General features: G+C 48.9%; 1 protein-coding gene across 8 annotated transcripts; it reads right to left on the minus strand.

Moving 5' to 3' along the window:
- Nucleotides 1-1974: 1974 nt before the first annotated feature.
- Nucleotides 1975-21614, minus strand: LOC144728862 (serine/threonine-protein phosphatase 4 regulatory subunit 3-like). Of its 8 annotated transcripts, none has more exons than XM_078608553.1 (15): nt 21306-21614; nt 19728-19783; nt 19113-19211; nt 16834-17451; nt 16578-16655; nt 16042-16158; nt 15101-15217; nt 13983-14114; nt 13083-13185; nt 11329-11511; nt 9332-9519; nt 8688-8830; nt 7715-7902; nt 5852-6216; nt 1975-5211 (listed from the first exon to the last, which is right to left on the minus strand). In XM_078608553.1, the coding sequence occupies exons 1-15, from the start codon at nt 21445-21447 to the stop codon at nt 5089-5091; spliced, it is 2652 nt and encodes an 883-aa protein (XP_078464679.1). In that variant the 5' UTR covers nt 21448-21614; the 3' UTR covers nt 1975-5088. The 8 variants fall into 8 exon arrangements, with proteins under 8 accessions (XP_078464679.1, XP_078464678.1, XP_078464681.1 ...); XM_078608552.1 differs by having other exon boundaries at nt 16834-17457; nt 21306-21604; XM_078608555.1 differs by having other exon boundaries at nt 11329-11487; nt 16834-17457; nt 21306-21560.
- Between the last annotated feature and the right edge of the window lie 1378 nt (nt 21615-22992).

Below are 22992 nucleotides of genomic sequence, written 5' to 3' on the forward strand. Positions count from 1 at the left end.
TACGCCATTGCTGGCAGAAAGGAGAGTTTACAAATGTTATGCCACCACACGCGACCTACCGATCGACTTGTGAATCATAGTAATGCCCGATACCCAGGAAAGCCTCTTCAAGACTCAGACTCTGTAGCAGTGGCGCAGACTGTTTGGCATGGGCCCTGGTGCAAGGAATCAAATAATGGGACCCCCCCCCCCCTCATCCCACGTCCCTCACTCTTCATTGCCCGTGCCCTATAGCCTTCCCCTCCTGTTTGTGGGGCATCGGTGCAGTTGCACAGCCTGCACACTCGGCAGATCCACCACTTGTCCAGAAGGGTCAGGCGAAGGTTGCGCGTTTGGTCAATTCCGTCACCCGGTGTTTGGCTTCACATGAGAGGAAACCGGAGGACCTGGAGAAATCGCACGTGGCCGAAGATGGCCCCAAAGATGCGTACAGATAGATTCACGAATCCATTGCTGGACTGCCATCTCCTGGCCACTGTGTGACCCAAGCCTGTAAGCGCACATGGTATTACCAGGCAGCCTCCCATGCAAGTAATAATCAGGCTCAAACCCTGCTTAGGCCTCCGAGATCGGGCGCGATTCTGGGTGATTTGGTCGTAGAAAAAGTTTACAAAGGATGCTTCAAGGTTTGGGATGCGACTAAAAGATTTACAATTTCAGTCAAGAGCACCCGAGTGGAATACAGGCGCGAGCCCGCAAGGACACCACCTTACCAATTTCAAGTTGTTTTCATCTCATCAAGAGACCAGCAAGATCAAATTCCAGCAGCCTGGGACATACAACCTTAGGTGTGCAGCTACAAGAGAAGAGCTGCTTGCTTTTTTGGGGGTCCCCTCTTCCTAGTCCGAGGTCTCCCTGACCACCCCCAACAACTCGGCACCCCAGGCAAAGAACAGGGCGAGCAGCCTCGCTTCCGGATGATCACATCGGTTCGTGTTTCATTCCAGCCGCAGCAGCCCAAATTTCCACCAGGCCCCCCAAATCCCGTGCCGATGGCCAATGCTGCTTTTAATTCGACTTTTGGTGAAAAGGAAGCCACCGTTGTCTCCATCACCACCCGCTGGTGCGACTCGCCCAGAGCGATGTCGCTCTCCGTTTATACCGTCACGCGAATTTGTGGTCGGTTGCATCAAACACCTCGAGTAACTTCCTATTCTTCTGCACGTTAACGCGGTTGTGCCGTACCCGTACATTGCTCTCCCGACACGTTTTCAGGGTCGTACCGTGTGGTGGCCGGCACCGTGTCCGACGTTTCGCTCCACGTGCTGGGAGCTCCTTCATGAACCGAATTCAGTTCTCTGCAACTGAACCGATTGTTTGTGAAGATGCTCCCAGCACGAAACGTCGAACACGCAGTAAAACCGGGCTACTTTAATGCACCCGGACGTGCACTGCTTCGATTGACAAAGGGAACACAAGAGGTGATGTTGCAACTGACCACTGGCCCAATACGACATAAAATATAAAGTTTTAATGACTACAAACAAAACTAAGAATCTTTATAATAAAACCACGTGCGTGAACATAAATTCACGGTCAATTTTCAGCCGACACAGGCCTCCAAGAAAGGCATTATGGGTAATCCACGGCATCAGAGACAGATACTTTTCGCTCTTATCAACGGGTCCGTCATCGGTGGACCACGTCTGGAGACGCATGGCTAATGCTAGGAACTGCCCAGTGGGGTGGAAGCCGATTTCAGAACCCAGGCGATCTACCCCGCCTCCAAGCCGCCGATGCGGTGAATCCTTTGAATTGAGTTGAGTCAGTGACGTTGCCCACGAGGGTGCCACGATGGAGAGACATCACGAGGCAATCGTGGGCGGCATTAGCTGTGCCGATCTCGGGGCAAGAGGGCGCGTGACGACGATGTGTTTGGTGAAGGGCGCGAGAAATGTTCTCTTCCTGACGGCTCGAGTCAGTTTGGTGATCAATGGAGTAGGAAAGAAAAAATAAATGTTCCTTCAAATGCAATAACGGAATCAGAAAATTTTATAAACCGGATGAAACACGAGACCACAGGGCACGATTAATGTATCGGCGGAGAGGACATTGCAGAATTTCCTTTGGTGGCTGAATAGCAACAAATTGGCTGTTTTTTTCCCCCACCGAACATGGGCAGAAATTACCCTTCTATGGATTTTAAACGCAACGTCAAAAAACAAGGCAGAAGCTGTCATATCACATGTCACGTCAGACTTAAATAACTGGCGTTATTGATTTGCATGGCCATCGACAAGCGTTAGGGGACAAGTGTGAAGCGATTTACCCACAAGCCCTGCGCGCGCCGCGTCCCCACCGACCCCCTCCCCTCCCCCTGATGAGAGCATCGTCGACGCGACCAACACAGAGCACGTGCCACGGGGGAGCATGCCGCACACCGTCGAGGGGACGCGAGCCGCACGCAACGGGACCGCGGAGGGTCATCCCGCACACGCAAATACAATCTTGTCCTGCTTTTAGAACGACGATGAGGCCAGGGCTTAATTTCGGCCAGGTTCGTACGGGCTCCTCGCAACCACAAATATATTCGCCACACACGACAACATCTCACCCAGTAGTAAGCCCGTGCGTGGTCCGCCAACTGTTGAGCATTTCTTCTTGCCAGGGCTTTCGGGCATCTTGCGGGCGCCGAGATAATGAGTCCCACATTCATCTCAAACAGGGGAGGGCGGATAGCAGGGGAGTGCCGCTTTAAAACGACCGTTCCGTTGGAGAACGTTGCCAGACACGCCGACTTGCGCACGCGCGATTCCCCTGGCAAGTTTCAGACAACGCAGACATTCCCAGGGGAAGCGTTCAGAATTCCCGGACACGCCCAGGGACAAACAAGCAATCATAAACTCGGACAACGTGCAATCAGGGTGGAGATATCAAGGTGAGAGTCCTTCACTTCAGCTCCTGAAGGTGCCCACTAAGTAGTTCGCGCCGAAATGTGGATAAACGAAAGGGCTCAAAACGTGCAGCCGAACCCAATAAGATCACGTTTGGGATTACGAGGGGCTGCAAAGATCCTACGCGTCAAATATCCAGTGTTACCTCTCGTCGGGGCTGCGACTACTGGTCACGTGCCACCTACTGCCAGGTCGTCTACCAGCGACCCGGAAAATATTCAGTGAGAAATTAAGCCCCGGATGACACAATATTTAATGAGACATCCAAGCCAATAATAAACATATGGGTTTTACTTATACAACTTTTGTTTCTGTAACACTGTTCAATTATACGGTGTTTCCCCCTCCCTTTAAAAACACGTGACGAGCTATGGTTTCAATAGCTATAATCTGGCCTCTCGCGCGGTTGCCGAAGAGGTTCAATATTTTCTCAGTCGACCCACGTCAAATGTGTCATATTGCTTCTGTGCAATGAATACACGTTACGCAGACCAGAATCTTAACGGCGCCGATTAACTAATTTAAACGTAACAAAATAACAAGGCATAGTACGGCAACAAGACAAACTGTGTCATTAATAAATGTGAACAAATGAAACTTTACACCGATGTGAAAGTGACAAGAGTGAATGCCATCCAAGCTGTGGACGGACATACGTGGTCCCCCAAGTTTCCACATTTCCTAACAGGGCAAACGATGCCCCCCATCTCAGCTAACACTCCGCCAAAACCCATGCAAGTTGTTTGCACGTAGAGACCACGCCAAATATTATGGCGAGTTTTGTTTCTCTCGCTTTCTCTCTCTCTCTCGCTTTTTATTTATGGCATTTTTCCAGCTTAACTTTCTTCAGGCAAAGACACTCAAAAAGCCTCTTCCCATGGGGCTGGGTATTTCCCGGCCAACGCTCACAGCGAGACAATGCTGTTCGGCCATCTCTCCCCCATCACAGGTCTTCTCTCGCTCGTCTCACTCTGTCTCTTCTCTCGCTCTCTCATTTGCCGATGGCGTTCAAGAGTCGGGGGGAGGGGGGGAGCTCACAATCGCTCAGCTCAAAGTGTAGATAAAAGCTGTTGCAATAAGTTGATTTGAAGTAGGTTTTACAAAAACAGAAATCATTTAACCCTCAAATATGAGCCTTACACGTGCTACTACACTACATTTCTACACATTCTGCTTTTTTTACGTGTGGAAAATAACCCTTTTATGATGGCCACCACTTAAAAGTTTAAAAAAAAATTCAGAGGTAGCCTAAAGTGTGCTTGCCTATAAATCAGTTATTGCCACAGCAATTACCAAGGCTGTGAGAGCAGTGAACGTCAAGCCTTTTAAAAACAAACCACAACACGCTCGCACATCCACCGAAGCACACACATCTTGGTCTTGCCTGTACGACCACAAAACATTCAAACCCGTTATCGCTTCAAGTTTTTGGGCCATGAGCGATAAAAAACATCCTTCACGAGGGGGTTAGAGCAAACCCCTTTGTTTGTTGGTTGAAGCAAAAGTTTACTCTGATCGTCCCATCAGATTCTGAAAACACGGAACACCGTTCCGCACGGTCTGAGAGTCATGACAGCGGAAGGCTGTCTGCGTGTTAATCAGGGAAAGGCTACGCAGCTATCAGGCTGGTCTGTCGAATGTGAAGCCGTCGACGATGCCGCACATTAATCCCCTGAGTTTTGAGAACCGCGGATCGGTGAGGCTCTAAGGCGGCCGTAACAGCGACGAGCCTCAGCTGCCCACCGCCACCGCCCCCCACCGCTGAACGTCTTGGCAAGCGGCCCGCCAGCGGCAGCAAGCAGCACCGCCAGGCGGGGCCTGCGGCTGGAATTCGTAACCCGGGCCAAGCAGCGGCGTCACGCGGACGTTCACGCCAGTCGGAGGAGGAGGAGGGGGAAAAAAACGACGACGACAACGACAATTAGGACAAGACCAGGAACGGCGAAACCTCTGGCTGGCTTGGTGGACGGACGGCTGTGAAACAATCCCCGCGAGGGGGACACTTGGCAATAGACTGTGGCGGGCGCACCGGCACCGCGCTCGGCCGTCGTGTCCGAGAGCGGGGGGCGGGCAGGCGGCCCTTGCGGAGGCGCCCCCCCGCATCTGCGACGGTCGCCACCCCCCCGCCAGGCCCCCACCACCCCCCTGCCCCCCCCCCCGCCCCCACGGGAGAGTTTGTGGGTGGCAGCCACGTCTACGACTCCAGGCGCGCTCTCTTAGTCGGCGGCGTCTCGTTCACTTCCTCCTCGTCGTCGTCCTCCTCCTCCTCTTCGTCGTCCTCGTCGTCGGGGTAATCCACCAGCCCCACAAGGCCGCGCTGCACAACGGAGACACGGCGATTGGCTTAAATGCGACGCAGTTTCGTTACGTTAATGGTTTTATCTGCTGCTGGGTTGATATGACAAAAGTCTATTCTTATGCACTCCACGTCAGGTACAGGAGAACGTCGCATATCCCACCGTCATATATCCACCCTGACCAATTAACTGCCTGAGTATTTGTGTAATATTTGTGTGTGGTGTATATTTATCATTTTCTACAGATGTTCACATATCTGACCTCGTCACACATTTACATACAACGCAGGCCCCAGCGAGTCGGATGCGCGACGTACTGCACACAAAACAATGCACACCCCTTCTACGTTAATCGATAGGCCATTGTGCAAATCTGATAAAGAACCCTGTTTAATCACAACTGTGCGAGCCTATGGGTCTCTAAGCCTGACATTGGCTCTCTATGCGAGTTTTGGGTATGTGCGAGTCTATGTATCTCTGTGCGAGCCTACGGGTCGCTGTGTAAGTCTGTGGGTCTGTATGTCAATCATCCGTGACCGGGCCGAGACCCGCTTTAAGCACAGGGTACTACAAGAAACGATGCGTTCGAACCCAAGATCTTGGCGGTACCAGCTCAGCATCCCTGACCTCCGAGCTCCAAGTGGCCACAGCTCACCGCACCTTGGCGCTGATGGAGATGGTGGCGACGCTGCTCGAGACGGCGCCGGGAGAGGCTGGGCTGAGCGGCGCCGTGGGTGACAGTGCCCCCCCTCCGACGGTGCCGCTGCCGGAGCCGCCCAGCGGGGACAGCGGCTTCTCGGAGCAGAGCGCCGTCGTGACCCCGCTGCTGCCCACACCACCAGCGCTGCCACCAGCGCCACTGGCACTAGGACACAAGCTCAGGCCCAGGCTTGGGCCCAGACCGGCCGAGGGGGCGGCGTTCACGGACAGCGACAGCTTTAGCACCGGCGACTCGGGCTTGGTGCCCAGAGCTGCCGGCGCGACGGAAGGTTTGGCGAGCAGATCCGTGTCCTCATTGTCCTTGGCTGCTCGCGGCAGAAAAGGTAAAGGTCACCCCATGTAGCCTTTAACAGACTGTACATGGCACGTCGGTTGTGGGTGTTCAATCACCATATTTCACCAAGCCGGTCAGTACATGTGTAGCGACATAAATGGTATCATTACAGTGTAGTGACAGTATCGAGGGAAGAGTGGTATTGTACACGGGGTGCCATTCTATGGCACCAGTGTGTACTGCATTTCAGGGGCTCACTAAAGGGCAGGGTCCAGGTGTCACGGAAGTCGGGTCAGGACATGACAGCCTGCGTGAACCCACGAGAGCACGTGACCGGACGAGGGGGCACGGGGACCCCCAGAAGGGGGTGAGGGGGCCACGTGGTATGGAGCGAGAGCCTCCACGAAGGATTTAGAAGGGGGCGTGGCCAGGGGCGGACCCCGGTCACACCGCAGCAGATATAAGCCCAGTCCCAAGAGGGAGCTGGGCTGTTCGACCCGGGAATGAAGCCGCCTTCTTCGATCCTTCGCGCACGAGGGCCAGGCAGCGTGTCTGCTGTCCTGGTCCAACCATATAGTGATCCCGTTCAAGTGGTTAGGTGGTTAGGAGCGTTGGCCACCACCCTATGTAGTTAACCCGTAATGTACATAGTTAACCCGTAATGTACAGTTAACCCGTGATGTACATAGTTTACCTCGGAGCGTTGCGCAGTTATCCGTTATGTTAGCCGGTTCGAGTTGTGTTAGTAAATAAACGTGTTGCCTCCAAGACTCGGTGTGCGCCTATTTAGAACCCACTACACATGTCTAGTGATGTTGCTGTCAGGGAACAGTTCAGACATCACTCGATCCTAATATTGATCGTGGTCATTGTGTAGTGCGCTAGCGACTGCACAATAATTCCCCCAGTCAATGTAGTGCTAGCAGGAAAATATTGGTACAATTCTAGTAAACGAACCCACTGATCGCCTTTGTGTAAGTCCAACCTTAAAAAGATGCTTGCTAACAGATCCTTCCCCAAGAATATGAACAGGATACGAGCTCGAGCCTTTAATCTTCATGTACAAAGCTCATGTGTACCACACAAGGACATCCGTGAAAAAAAATTGCTTAAGAGCTCATCAGATTCCTTCAGTAGGAATACATATTCTGATTGTGAACTTCTGTGGTTCATACTTAATTTGGGGCTTTCGTGACTGCAGGAATTACTCTTTGGTTATTTCGGTAAAGTCACGTATGAAGAGAAAATAATAAATTAAATACTAGCATACGACATTTCGATTGCAACACAAGCAATCGTCATCAGGTATAAATGAAATAGAAACACAAATCTGTTGTATTACATTACATTTCTAAGTATACTAGATTTGTGTTTCTATTTCATTTATACCTGATGATGATTGCTTGTGTTGCAATCGAAACGTCGTATGCTAGTATTTAATTTATTATTTTCTCTTTATACGTGACTTTACCGAAAGAACCAAAGAGTAACTTCTGTGGTGCAAATGCAGTTGGCGCACGGAGGTTTACCTTTTTTCCTCTCGATGAACTTCCCGAGGTGGTCGATGAAGTCCTCCTCGCTCTTGGTCTTCTCCGACGGAGGAACGACCGCTTCCTCGTCCTCCACCTCGTCTTCGTCGTCAAACCAGATCTCCTCTTCCTCCTCCAGGGTACGCATGTCTCTCCGGAACCGGTGGTTGCGCAGAAGCGGCGTTGTGCTGGGCAACACCGGAAACACACACTTTCCCTCTCTCCGACGGACGCAACTCATCGTGCTCGTCATTCTTGCTTGTCGGGCTGTGCTGGCTATGCACGTGGGCTCTAATCCAGCACTGTGGAGGAGGGTTGGTGGATCACACATTGCAAAATTTCCTGCCTGCGGGTGTCCAGGAGGCGCCGCACCCCGACTTGCCAGTAAAAGGAGGTACCGCAAAATGTGCTACACTTGCTCCCTCTGGATGGGAAAGAGTGCTGCCTCCAGGGGCACGTGGGTTTTCTCCGAACGCTCCAGTTTCATGCTACGTGTAAACCACTCATTAATTGGCCGACAACATCTTAATATGTAGAGGACCGCAGAGCTTGGGCATTTGTTGGTGCCACCTCACGACGACCTGGCTGCTGCACTTCCTGCTCGTCTGATTCCTCGCGCCTCTGGAGGTGTTCTCGCTCTTCAACATCGCCCCCTACTGCCAGTAGAGGGCGATGACAGCTGTGCATAATCCCAATTGAGTAATTTGCAGGGTAATTTTAGTAATTCGACACAAATGTGAACGCCACCACACGATGGCCTTACTCTTGCGAATGACACCGGGGTATCTTTGACCGCCACCCCCCCCCGCCCGTAATATGTTCACGGACAATACCGCCGCAGTAAGAGTTAGGGCGGACGCCAGATTCCAGCCGCGAAACTGTGCAACGACGAGCGACGAACACGCGACCGCTGGGCCAACCGCACCACTGCCCGCGGAGGTGTCGCGACGTTGGCGACGTTGGTCTCGCTCACCTGTCCGCCTTGGGCGTCTCCATTCGATCCCTCTCCTGTTCGTAGCGCATCTTGAGTCCCTTGAAGGTGTTCACGTAATCGATGTCCTCGAAGCCTTTGTAGAAGTTCTCCACTATGTGCATTATGAGAGGCTTCATGTCCTCCTGCCGGAATAAACGAAGACGGCAAACCACGCGCGTGCATGCGGATCCCGTGACGCTTCCGAAACGAGCATTCATCATCGTGTTTAATTAATTGCCGATATTACCTTAATAATAGTATTTACTTTAATTTGTATGGCGCATGTCAACCGTAGATCCAAATATGCCTTGCGTGAAAATCATAAAATAAAATTTTATCAGGGCAAATGATAAGAACTCGTGAGCTTTAGGCCAATTTAAAGGCAAGTTTTCAAGACAGATTTAAATAAGCCTGGATTGCCCGATTACCAAAGTCAAATTGTTCATCCGCACTCTAGGAGCTGCGCTCACATAAGCCCGTTCACCCCATGAACAGAGCCTCGACGTTGGAAGTCCTTAAAAGGCGGCGATCTGAAAAGCCATGGGACTACGTTGGGAGGCTAACCCATGGGCGAGTTACCAAAGCCTAAGCGCCAGGGCCGAGGGAAGGGTGGAGCGTTTCATCGACAGAATCGCGGGACTCACTGTGTCGAAGTCACCCACCGTCCTGATGAAGTCGAACAGCTCAATCACTGCCGAGTTAAGGAGGTTGTAGCGCGAGCCGTTGTTCAGAAAGGCCCGGACGACCGGGTCGAAGAGGTTGCCCTTGATGATGTAGCGATTGTACAGCTCGTCCTTCATGCCCACTATCCTCCTCATGAACCTCAGCGCGCCTGCATGTTATGGGCAGTGTTCAAGTACAAAGTCACACGTACAAGGTCACATTTATTTTGTTTAACCAGGTGAGAATTAAAAAATAAATCAGGGTGAATGTCAAGTACAAATAGAAGGACATGTCATTTAAATATGCAATGTTATTGTAATTTGTAACTGATATCTAAATGACACACGTCAAAGCGAAAGGTAATTTGTATTTGAATTATATTACTCCAGTATTTAGTCTTTTGGATGTATTTTGTCCATCTCTGCCTGTACACGGCACGACAGCAACACAAGGTCATCTTAAGGGGGTTGCGTGAATTCACCGAAGGGATCAACATTGCCAGAACGTTCTGGAAAATGAACACGCACAGTCCGTCTGGCAGATATTAAGTGATTTGGTGATGCGCCTTTGTTAGTGGTGCACAAGCACAAACATTAACTACAAAACTCACATTCACCAATGACACTGTGGCCTTACAAGGAAAGGTTTATATTAGGCGACGTTTCGGACATTCGACCTTCTTCATAGCACATAAACAGAGATGCCGGAGGGAGCCCGACTTCAATACACATGGGCTACGACGAAAGGGCCACTGCACAAAATGTCGACAAGATACTCTTCCTCTTAAGGTCACAGCGTTATTGACCGATGTATTGAGCTTTTTGACAGATTCCTCAAGTCAGCAAGTCGGGAGACTCAGTGGGGCCCCTCCACTTGGTTGTATATGCAAACGTGTGGCACGGGTAACGCAGAGATGTCGACGCACACATTTAACCTGTCCTCGCACACCCACACGGCCAAGTGTCCTAACGCACGCACACACACCAATTGTGCCGATTCACCAGGAAACAGTAGCGGGTTTTTAGTCTTTTTTTTTTTAAATAGTTTTAGTTTTTTTCTAAGTATCTTGTTGTCGTTCGTACCAAAAAAGGAAAAGTAGGTATTTCGTAACGATTGGGTTCGGGGATTTTGTAGTTTTCGTGACGTGTGAAGCGTCCTCAGACAAACAGACGGGACAGACATCCTTCTCAAGAGAAAACAAATCCTAGCCCGGTGGCCACTTTTAACAAAAAAAAACCATCGAAATGAAACCACTAAATAAAAACTGCAACAGAGCACGACGCAAATAAACGTGCAATGAGAGCCGCGCTTGTTGCGATTATTTGAACTGCATTCCAACGCTTTCAATTTCAAATTCCTTCGTATCGAATGGCGGCCAAACGATTACGCAACAGACGGCTGCACGCCGCCGCAAGGGCCAAAGCATCGACACAGTTGATTTATTTCACCATTTGTATCCAGTGTGGGTGAACCGATCGTTATACTAGTAGGAACCTCCTGGTTACACCAGCCCACAGGGGATTATTGTGTCCATCCGTCTGTCGTGCAGGGAGGGGCTGGGTGGGGAGGAAGGGGCTGGGTGGGGAGGGGAGGGTGGGAAGGGGCTGTGTGGGGAAGAAGGGGCTGGGTGGGGAGGGGCTGGGTGGGGAGGGTGGGGCTGGGTGGGAAGGGGAGGGTGGGGAGGGGCTGGGTGGGGAGGGAGGGGCTGGGTGAGGAGGGGAGGGGCTGGGTGGGGAGGGTGGGTGGGAGGTGGGGTCGGTGGGACTGGGTGGGGAGGGGCTGGTCACCCCGTGGTGCCCTTATAAAACTCAACGTTTAACCTACTCACGCCGGCTTGTGCCCGCCCTCACAGTCTGGAATATTTGCGGAATACACCACGCCGCCGTTGACCCTGGCCATTGATCGAGCAAACCAACGTTCCTACCAGCTCCCTCCGCAGGAATGTGTTTGTTTTTTTGTTACTGCCGGGCACACGTACAGAGAGCAAGGAAGGAGTGCCTCGAGTTCATGAGCACCAGCACCCTGCGCAACAGGTCCTTGTTCATGATGTAGTTCTTGATGTGGTACGTGTGGTGCTCCACGCAGAACGTGAGCAGCTCCAGCGTGAGCGACAGCAGCTGCGCCGTCTGGAAGTCGTCTGCAGGGAGGAATTTCTCACTTACTGCGGAGCAAGGGGACAGCCGAGGCAGGCTCAACAACGTGTTTTAGAGAAACTTGTTTTCCTCCCCCCCCACAATTGCATCCGAAATGTGTCTTCAGTACCCACATTTTACCCCACCACACTCGGCAACCTGCCGATCGACTAACGGCTGCGTACCCGATTGTGTTAGCGGTGTCGTGTCGATTCAAAAATGAACTATTTATTTTCGTTTGTGCGCTCCATCTCATTGATTTGGACACTTTTTGAACTTGAAGGTCACATTTGTACTTAAACGTCCATAAATCCCAAAGCACTTCATCACGCACAATTAACTTCACATGTTGCCAGCGTAGGAGTCGAATCTCTCGAAGAACAGTGCAACCCTTTGTGCTATAAAATGGCCCCACAGAAGTGGATATCGCAGGAGTACCACCACCGAGTTCCCTTCAAGTGATCTTTGGTCCACACACTTATTGGGGCAGCACTTTCCCCCACACCCTGCCTGCCACACAGTCATGGTCGTCACGTGACCGTCAAATTGACATTCAGTTACCGGTGACTGTCAACGCGCTACAACCGAGAGCCTGGTCTAACCACGGTCGGTTGAGTTCATGATTTTAACCCAGGAACTCAGTGGTGAACTCAGTGACCACCAAACCATCCGGGTCACTGACAAGTATTTACATATGTATTTAATCATTAACAACCTGTTGGTATTACATGATAAACTGAGGACAGAAGTAAAAAAAATGCTTGTATAAATGACAAGAGCACACTCGATAGGTGTGTAGAATAAAACATATTTAAATTCATTCTTACCCCGATATCACATTAATTCTGCTTGAAATGCGGTGTATGATTTATGTACATTTTCTACGAATATTGTTGATGGAACGTGTCCCAATGAATTAAGACAGATGGAACATATGAAAATAAAGAGTTAATTTCCAAGTGGAGTTACGATTCGTCAAATCATTGTGCGGGGAACATTGCCACAAGTCTAATCGTCGCAATGCACGGTTGTATTGTGACACCAGTCACCATCCTTATTTGCTGATAACATCGCCATCGTGTCCTCATTGATCCCTCCACCTACGTTGTAGACTGTCTACCCGCTTCACGTCATCACACGACAGCTCACACATCACTCACCCACTCGCCCACCCAACCACACTCACCACTGGTCACAAGTCCTCTCTCTGTCTGCTTCTTCCCCCGCACTGCTCCACTTTAAAATTGCCTCTCTCCTGTCATCGTCTCTCTTTTCCCAAGCTCTTATGCCCTTGCTCAACTCAAGACACGTGTTACACTCTTACCATTACAACTTCTACGGTGCCGTTCATCGCTCGCCGTTCTAACGTTGTAGGCCTGTGGGCTTGTGACAAGCAACTGTTTAAAAAAATTACTCAACGGGAAATTAACTTCATCATTAGACCTCCTTTGCCAGTAGCATGGGAAATGAACGATAAAAAAATTTAAATGAGCTACAGCACAACTTTTTAAAGCACCTTCAGATGCGGTTGCATTTAGATGCTACGTGAATACAAGTTGTATTGTGTTGTCTTTGCCGAGGGGTGTCCAGCGCTCCTGACCTTTCCCCGGCTTGTCCTCGGCAGTGTTTGCCAGGAGGGGCGCGGTGAGCACGTGCATGCAGTGTTTGTAGAAGAAGCTCAGAAACTCCGTTTTCTCGGTTTTCTGGAGAAACAAAAATAATTCCCTCCGTCAAACCTTGGTCCTCGCAGAAGCCACCACCAAACGCTATCAAATACAAGTGCCCCCCCAACATAGACAGTTAATGCCTGGTCTTGTTGGCAAACGCCTATTAAGGCTGGCACGACACAAGAGGGGGTTGGGTGTGGTCAGCACCATGCCCGACCATCTTTGTATCCCCAGTAGTTATGTTCACACGCCACATCCAGATAATCATTTATGGTTGGTTGTTGCACCTTCTGATACACTGTAAACCCAGCGACCCACCATCAAGAGCTGCCATTCATCACTAACTAGTTGTGATGTCACCACAACACCTGTGCCAGGCTAGGTGCACTTTTCAAGCCACATGAAGTGTAGAAGGCTCTCTGGCAGGAGGTCACGGAACTGACCCCAGTGTTTGGACTGAAAACACTGGCAAATGCACCACCTATGCTCCCCACTGTGCCAACTTGCTGCGTTTTGGCAACCGCCACCACAATCACCAGGACCACATCCATCACTATCGCCACCACCAGCACCGCCGACACCATGACCACAATTACCATCATCACCCCCCCGCCCACCACCATCAACGCCACCAAGAGCCAATCACAAAACCTAAGCCAAAGTCGAGGGCAACGGCGTGCGGTCTCACACGTCGCGTGTCCCCTTCGACACGGGTCGCACCCTCCCTGTTCACGCCAGCATCGGTTAGAACACGCACGAGAGGACGCCCTCCACACGCGAACCGCTGCGGCAACGGAGCATTTCGAGGGGTGGTGACGGCACGGGCGACGCACGTTTGCTGTGGCGAGCATGTTCTCGGGGTCGATGAGCGTCCTGAGCAGCGCCACGAGCTGCACCGCTCCGCCCAGCTCTGGGTCTGTGTCGCAGATCATCTGTTCAATGATCAGGTTTATGAGCAGGATGTCCTGAAAAAAAAACCAAACATAATGAATATATGTTGGTCCAGCGGTCTGTAACCAAAATAACAAGAGCCATTTTTTGTTTTCAAATTGGGTAAAGACTCAATATTTCAAGAGCCGCAATGCACGTGAATGACATCACGAAGCAGTCCTTGAAAAGCCCCCTGTGTTAGTCTATTTAGTATTCGTGCCATTCTTATAGTGCGTGGCTATCACCACGAAAGAAAACGCTATGTTTCACAGTCAGTGGCTAATGCGCTATCACACTCGGCCATGCCACAATCGCACACGCAAGAGGAAATGTTGCCAATAGGCGCAGTGTATTTTAACACATTAAGTACTTGGTCAACTCCACAGAAAGGGCATTAAAGCAAGGGATACATAAGGTGGTATTCACAAATTGTGATCGTTTCACATATTGGTAGGAACAAATATTAATTTACATGTTCTCTTACATCAGCAGTTGAAAAAACTCGCACAGCTACGACAGGGTAACAGGAAACCTTTCATGGTGTAAATACAGGTCCACACCTGAGAAATCAAGTCACAAGCAATTGAATTGCTCATATGTGGATGCCTCTGCAACCAGTTGTGAGCAGTTCTACAACCGGTTGCTCAGAATCGACCTGCTCAGTGATTTGGTTGTACAAACGGATCGCTCAGGCACGGACAACGCTTCACAAGTTGACCGAGCACCACAGCGGACCCAGAAACGTAACCAGCCGACCGAAATACCGACCACGACCAACATCAGTGGCGAGCGACACCTAAACCGGTCTTGGGCACCCACACACGCCACCGTTCCTTCACCAACCCACAGTGACCAGCGCGTGGTGAATTACGGTCAAAACAACCCCGATGACCGACACGGCGCGGGGGAGGCAGGGCCTTCATGCGATAGCAGACTGACAATGGGCTGCGAGCAACGGACAATGATGGGCACAGTGGCCCCCCCAGAGCACGATTCCGGGGGAAGCGTTGGGGAGGCTCACATCGTCGTTCTGTAGCGCCTCCTGGACGACGAACTCGCGCACCATCGACGGGCTGTACTCCACGATGTACGAGAAGATGTCCGTGGCGGCGTTGCGCACCTGGGCGTCGTCCATTCCCTACGGGAAGCGAGCAAGCGCGTGTACGGGGGAGGGTGGGGGGGAAACACATTTAGCGAACGAGTGCACATCGTACGTACCCGAGAGAGAACAAGCTGCGAAAGAAGTTCAGCATACATACAAAGAGAGAGCTACCGCCGAGATTGCAATTAGAAGCAGGAGAATTAATTACAACAATTATCATGCAAAATAAAATGTGTTGTCGTTCATTCTCACGCGAACATGTACAGCTCTGTGGCTAATCAACTGCTGGATGAGTGTCTCCACATGCCAAGCAGGTCACGGGGGTTATTTGACCATACAACACAAGTCAGTATGGATTGGTGAAGGCCTGGTAGCATATTGGTACAAAAAAACAATTAATTTTGCTGCTTTAGTGCCCTCTGCTGTCTAACAAGCAACTCTGCAAATCTATAGTCAATAACAGCCATAAAATATGGTGGTCACCCATCAAATCTGATCGGGCACAATCAATTTAGGTGATTTTGGCCATAGTTGGGATTCTCATTCATTTCAAAACTTAACACATTATTTGGCAAGATTGAATTGGCAGCGATGCAAAAGCACAAAATAATCTACTGGACATCTGTGAAAAGAGCTTAATAGCTCATCAGATTCCTCCAGGATAAATAAATATTCCGATTCTGAACAAATATCGCAACACATTCGTACATAACACTGTATACAAATATATTAAGGGGGGAAAACATTTCTAATAGGCGACGTTTTGGACAACGGTCCTTATTCATAGCACATGGTCGCTCGGGTGATTGTGCAGGGATGGTAATGAAAGCGTGAGGTGTGGAAAATGTTAAAGTGCTTACCAACACCACCTCCAGGGCTGGCAGGATGCCCAGACAGGACAGGGCCTTAAAGAAGTTGTCCCTATCCTGGGGTTGAAGCGTTTGCGAGAACGCGCAAAACTCTTTTAAAAAGTTTACCTGCAATAACAAACAATGCCCGTTTTCGTCAATTAATACAACTGCAAAGGGACTCCAAGTCAACAGTGAGACTAGCGTTCCGTCCATGTACGGTACGAGAAAATTTACTTTAAAATACATGCACAGTACATTATTCTTTTCCATTGTATTTTTTTCTCTCTCTCGCCAATAATTTAACTTCATTATTTTCACAAGGTCAAATATGTAAGCCCGGAAATTGGGGGCATTGATAAAAGGTGTTAGAAGAGTAACATAAATGCTTGTTTGTTCATGGTAATCACAAATATATTATATAATTTCCCCCCACGCGCACCAAACAACATATCCTTATACAGTTATTGCAATGTACATTCCATGTAATTTATGCATGGTTACTTATCGTGAAGGAAATAAAAGAGTACAAGGCCAGATAACCCTACCAGCTCTCTCCTCTTCTCATCATCAGTGGCCTCGTCTGTCAGCTGTGCAAACAGCTCTGTAAGGTACTTTTCATCTTCCTGGCAAAAAACCATTGGGCATGAAATAAAAGTTCTATTGCGGTTTTGTATTTAAAATGTTAGGCGCAAAACACAATGGAGAACAATCACGAAACAATAACAAGCATAGATCTCTCTATTGCGTCGCGTCACAAGAAACGCATCAGTGCGATAACGGCATAGACGTGGAAACACAAACCTGGAGAAGCTTTACAATGTCCACTTTGTTGAAGAAAATGTACGAACTGAGACAGGACACGAGGTTCTCCTCGAAGAGTGACGGCGTCGGCAGGATGACGTCCTGGATGTACTGCGCCCGGTACGTCTGGTGGATCTTTTGCTTCAGCTCGGGGTCACAGATGGGGATGACCTCCTTGAACCTGGCGGTCGTGTTCAGAAAGTCCCGGTGCCTCTTGGGCTCCGGGAGCGAGGGGTCGTACTCCAAGCAGCCAACAACGTCCATCACGCAGCTGTCCGACAGCATCACCTCAAAGATGGCCGTGCTGTTGAGCAAAAATATGCCCTTGAAGATCTGGAATAGGTGGTGGAGGCCGTCGGTATTCTCCAGATCCTCACACATGTGGAAGAGCTCCAGGAGCTTCTTGATGTAGCCCTCCGTCTCGAGCACGAGCATGAGCTTCTCGCGTCGCACGGGCATGGACAGCGACGTGGACACGAGCTCGGCGATGTCGACGAGCCGGCCCAGCTCGCACGGCGGCAGCTCCACCGCGGGCGACGCCTCGGGCATGTCGTCGTAGCGCTCCTCCTCCGACTCGTCCAGGAGGTCCTGGGTGATGTCCACCGAGGGGTCCTTCCCCTGCACCTGCGTCATCGCCATGGCGGCAAACACGTCCCTTCGTTAACGCCAACGCCGCTGCACAGAGACGACTGCCAACTCGCTGTCCTCATCATTCACTACTGCCGTGGTTTCAGTTCCCATGAGGTTCACTCCTTGATTCTGCCAGGCAGGAATTAGTCTACCAGGACTGTTTTGTCCCATCCATACGCGTTTAACCGCCATGCTCTTTCTGCTTCTTCTCTTGCACTACTCCACTTTAGAATTCCCTCTCCCGTCATCGGATCTTTTCCCAAGTTATTTTAACAACCTTGCTCAATTCTATACATGTGTTAACGCTTATCTATTAGAACTTCCATAGTGCTGTTTTTTGTTGAGTACTTAACATTTTGGGCCTTTGTGTACTCGTCAACCATTAGAAACCGAATGATTATGTCTGACATTCCTATTATATATGTTACAAAGGATGCTTTTAAAGTTTAAAAATATACGGTCACCATTTATTTCAACCTACCTCCAACACGCTTTCCAAATACAAAACCATCCTCGACTCTGGCCTTGAATAGCTAATCACTTCAAATATTATATTACTAGCTTGTTTACCCATCCTAGGATGGAAGCTGTAATATTTACAAAAAAATTGAGCAGAGTATAATCTTGTGTAAATTTAATGGCAGTGAATCTTGCACAAAAGTATGTCATTAAACACTTCACTTCATGTCACTGTAGCACTGTATATAATTGACCTTCACTTTGTTCAGATTCACTGCTCTGATACTTTATTCTCTTCTGCTTTCGGTCTCTGGGGTTGAAATAAATTGGAATTGAAATAAATTGGAATTCGATACAATATCTGGAAAATCACCGAGAAATGTCTATTTTACCATAATGTAGAAGCATAAATTAGACTTACCTTGTCTCAAGTGCTGAATAAATAAATAAAGATACCAAATCCACTTTGTTGCCGTGTAGAATTATTTGTTCGATTCACTTTCAATAAAGAAACATCAAACTTAAAGCGAATTTGCGAGAAAAAAAATATGTCCGCTCGACCTTCTGCACGAGTGTAAAATCCACCCACTCATGAATATTAATGACAGGGGAGGGGGTGTGGCATGTGGAGTGACGTCACGCGCGTTACACACAAACATTCTTGGCTCATTAAAGTAGTAATGTTGTAATAACTTTGGTTTATTCATTAAATGACTGAGTATTTGTTGAACGTATGTTTTAGGATTTCAATGTTTCATTGAAAAAAACCTTTACTATGATTTTTTCATGAAATTATATTTAAATTATGCAATGGGCCTCATGTCATGAGATAAATAATGTCCCATTCAGGACTTTGACAGCTAGAAGTGCATTCCCCTGTGTCCGATAAAGCCACTGAAAGAAGGCGTCAGATAACTACTTCTGTAGTTACTTCAAATAGAACCGCTATATTTACACTGGGGGCACACCTTTAAGTGCATCACAAGTCTGTCATACAAATAAGTTTAAGTTTCCCAGCTGGAACAAGCCAAATGTGCCAGTTTAAATGAATACATGTTGGTCACAACAATTACACTTAATTGGTTTATTTGTTTCAAAGTAAAAAGGACTGATGGATCAACGACAAAAGGATGATGAAGATTAAGACTAACAGCTAGTGTTGTTCATATTATAGATGATTAAAATCACACCTGGCAGATTTTCTCCCATATTTCATCACAGCCAACTTTCTCCTGGAAGCTGAGAGCCAAGTCGTAGTTTTCTGCTTCAGACCACACGATGAGTGTGTCCTAGTAGGGTAAACAAAAAGACCATCAAACCATACATTTCACAAAACACGGTAAGCTTAACGTATTCGATGTACACACATTTCACAAAACTTCAGAAAGCATGTTTAACAGCTCCACGTCAATTTATTTATATTTATTTGACGTTACAATCCAACAACAACAAAAATGTTTGTTTTCGTAGAATAAGGTTGCTTACATTTTAATTATTAATACAGGGCTGGAATCCGTAGCACATTGGTTGGAAAACTTAACTATAAACCTTGTGATCTAAGTTTGAACCTCAACCATGGTTAACTTCTGTGGCGAGTGATATTTTCCTGGGCAGCCCTCAACCATACTGCACTAACCAGCATTGCCAGGAATGACCAAATAATCCCCATGACTCACACTGCGTGAGGAGGGCTTTATCTAACTGGGGATTGCCAATAGGCTGTACGTTATTATTAATCAAGCATGTAGACATGACTCCAGGGTGGACAATATTGCAACATCTTTCTAAGGTTGTGATCTGCATACCTGCTGCTTTTGATAAGCCGTGTTTGGCTTAATTTTCGATTCCAGTAGCACAGACCCTGCAACACAAAATTAACACTGTTAGGCACCACAAGCCATCTTAAATCCTCAAGTGGACCAGTTACAATCATTGTGCTAGCCCAGGGGTCGGCAACCAAAATAACAAGAAGAGCCATTTCTTTCCAATTCGGTACAAAATTCAGTATTTCAAGAGCCGCAATGCATCTGAGTACATACTGTACATACGTACATATCGTCAAGAAGCAGCCCGTAAAGAGCCGCATGCGGCTCCGGAGCCGTAGGTTGCCGACCCCTGTGCTAGCCTCTTGACATGCAAATCGCAAGGGTTCAATCATTTACACGAAGTATTCTGATATCAAAGTTTGCACGTCCCAAAACTTTCAGCAGGCTTAAGGGATACATATCTACCAGATTACCTTTAAAGTTACTCACAAAGCACATGGCTTTATAGATCTCTACCTTAACTAGAAGCCTATCTTAGCACCAACAAGTAGTATGTATATTAGCGATGCGGGACATCTGTTTAACAGGTCACTCTACTGATGGGACTCGGATAATCAACACTGGTGCGGAGAGTTTCCCTGTTTCAACAAAAGCTGCTGAAAAACACTGGTCCAGAAGGCCCAAAGGTTGACGAACCCAAACGTTGTATTTATTATATTTTGACGCCGACACGGATCTTTATCTGCTGCTTATTTATCACTGTACAGTTACAGCAGTTACTCTTTGGTTCTTTCGGTAAAGTCACGTATAAAGAGAAAATAATAAATTAGTTACAGCAGTTGTGGTAAGCCACGTGGTGGTGGTGGTAGACAGTACGTACCCGTACTGTCTGTTATTTTATCTGCAAACGAACTCGTGTTGTTTACTCCGTCGCTCGCACGCTGGGCTCACGCGTACACCGCCAAGCGGTTCTTCAAAACAAAGCTCCCTTCCGTTTAACCCCAGGTGAGGAGAGTCCGCCGAGATTCGTCATCTTTCGCAACTTGCCGAAGGGCTTTTGAGGCAACTGTTCCAACTTAACGCTCGCGATAGATATATGCTCAGCTTCCGGGGTGCCAAATACGTTCTACATCTCACACCGATTAAACACCCAGACTGTTTACTTCTGGTGTGCGTGGTGATGTCATGCTCGTGAGGGTCTCGACACAAGCAGTAGGATTGTTGTGTGTGTGTGTGTTTTATATGTGCTGTAATTCACCATCACACCGTGCGCACCAGATGCCACTACAAACGTCACGGCCATCAACACCACGCACGACACTCCGAGCTTTCAAAATAAACAAATAAGCGCCCCTACAATCTACACATCGTTTCAACCATCGCTACGACAACCGTTATTATAATTTTATCGCGCAGTTAAATATAAACGTAAGAGGAGAGCAAACAGACTATGAGGAGGAAAGGGGGAAAGAGGAAAGGGAGAGTTTCAAGGCCTGCCCAGCCAGCCGGCCCTCCTCGCTCAAAACCCCGCAGAGCATTTAGGCCAACACGAGGCTTCGGCCTACTTCTTTCCCCCCCCCCCCCCTCGTCTCGGGCTTACTCCTCAATCGAGCTCACCGTCCGACTCGGCGCGCACGAGCAACGACATGCCCTTGAGCTTCTCGACGTAGGACGACGAGACGTGGCCAGTGCCCCGGTCGTCCCACTGGCGGTCCTCGTTGAGCGCGTACAACTTCACCCTCCGTCTCGTATCGCTCATTGTTGCGGACGGGGGCCCGGGCCCTGCGCAGGGGTTTCCCGGGCTCCGGCGGCAGGGGCTGGAGGTGATCCGATTACATTTCACAGTCCGGATGGGCCCGTGAGTGGCGGCGGGGCTTTAGATTTTCTATACTGGATGCGGCGTAACGGAGCGTCGGCGACGTGTTGTATTTGCCAGTCTTGATGCGCAACGGAGCGTCGGCGATGTGTTGTATTTTCCAGTCTTGATGCGCAACGGAGCGTCGGCAATGTTGTTGCATTTCCCAGTCTTGATGCGCAACGGATGGTCGGAGCCGTGTTGTATTTCCCAGTCTTGATGCGCAACAGAGGGTCGGCGACATGTTGCTTTTTCCAATCTTGATGCGCAACGGAGCGTCGGCGACGTGTTGCATTTCCCAGTCTTGATGCGCAACGGAGGATCGGAGCCGTGTTGTATTTCCCAGTCTCGATGCGCAACGGAGCGCCGTGTTGTATTTCCCAGTCTTGATGCGCAACGGAGCGTCGGCGATGTTGTTGCATTTCCCAGTCTTGATGCACAACGGAGAGTCGGAGCCGTGTTGCATTTCTCAGTTTGGATGCACAACGCGGCTCATTAAAATTTACTAGTGTGGATACGCATACGAGCAGGAGAGTTGTTATATTTCCCAATCAGGATGCGGATAAGGACCCCCTCCCCCCCCAAAAAAATATATTTATGTGCTTTGAAGGATCATTGCCCGAAACGTCGATTGTCACACACATTTCCTTTTAAAGCCACAGTGTTGACGAAAATTTAGTTTTCAGGTCCATGCTGGCGTACATCCGTTTCAATACGGGCACAAAATTACCTATTTTCAATGAGAAAACGTGTGCATGTGTGTCTTTCGTTCACATAAAGTCCTGGTCACAAAAGCAAAGTTTGTGGGGAATAATAGCAATTTTCTATACTTTTTAGGCATTAGCAATTAGGAAATAACCCAGGAACAAAAACCGTGTAACATAGTGCAATTTGCCCAGCGCCTCGCTAGGTGTCGCAAGATAGACCTTCTCCAGTCACAAGTGATCCTGATGGCGGTACCCCGGGTTAATCAAATAATACAAAATGGGCCGAGGCAATTAAATGTTATTTCTGGGACACTATTTTTTCCAGGGGTGTACTTCACTCCGTGACTGGGGCACAAATCAATCCAAAATCGGTGCCACACTCCGCGATGTCGAAATGCAGCGAGGATTGCGCTGAAACCCTGAACGCTCGCACGTGGCACCGTGGTGGTGCAGCGTGGTGCACAGCTCGTCGAGATGAGTCGATAGCCACATCGCCGACCATCAACAGACTAAAAATAATATTAAAAAACACTTTTTCAAAAACACGCTTTTATAAAATGTACTAGCAATGGAAGAACTCCACGACTCCAGGAAGTGGCCCCGAAGCTTGCCATAACGTAAGGGACCGTGGGCAATTACAGTCAACGTCAGTCGTCCGTGGACAATTAGACCCAAGCCGAAACATAACATTTCAAAAATAATGTTTAAAATATATATATTTTTTATGATAGAATATAGTATT

The sequence above is a fragment of the Lampetra planeri genome, chromosome 30 (assembly GCF_965212315.1).
Source record: "Lampetra planeri chromosome 30, kcLamPlan1.2.h2, whole genome shotgun sequence".
In the NCBI taxonomy this organism is placed as follows: domain Eukaryota; kingdom Metazoa; phylum Chordata; class Hyperoartia; order Petromyzontiformes; family Petromyzontidae; genus Lampetra; species Lampetra planeri.

Bases quoted from the DNA above. Each gene is read 5' to 3' on its own strand.
- LOC144728862 (XM_078608552.1), bottom strand. From the start codon at position 21,447: ATGAGCGATACGAGACGGAGGGTGAAGTTGTACGCGCTCAACGAGGAC. The intron at 19,212-19,727 runs GTATGCAGATCA...TTACCCTACTAG, and splicing joins CGGCTTATCAAAAGCAGCAG to GACACACTCATCGTGTGGTC. The intron at 16,656-16,833 runs GTTTGTGTTTCC...GTTTTTTGCCAG, and splicing joins ACATTGTAAAGCTTCTCCAG to GAAGATGAAAAGTACCTTAC.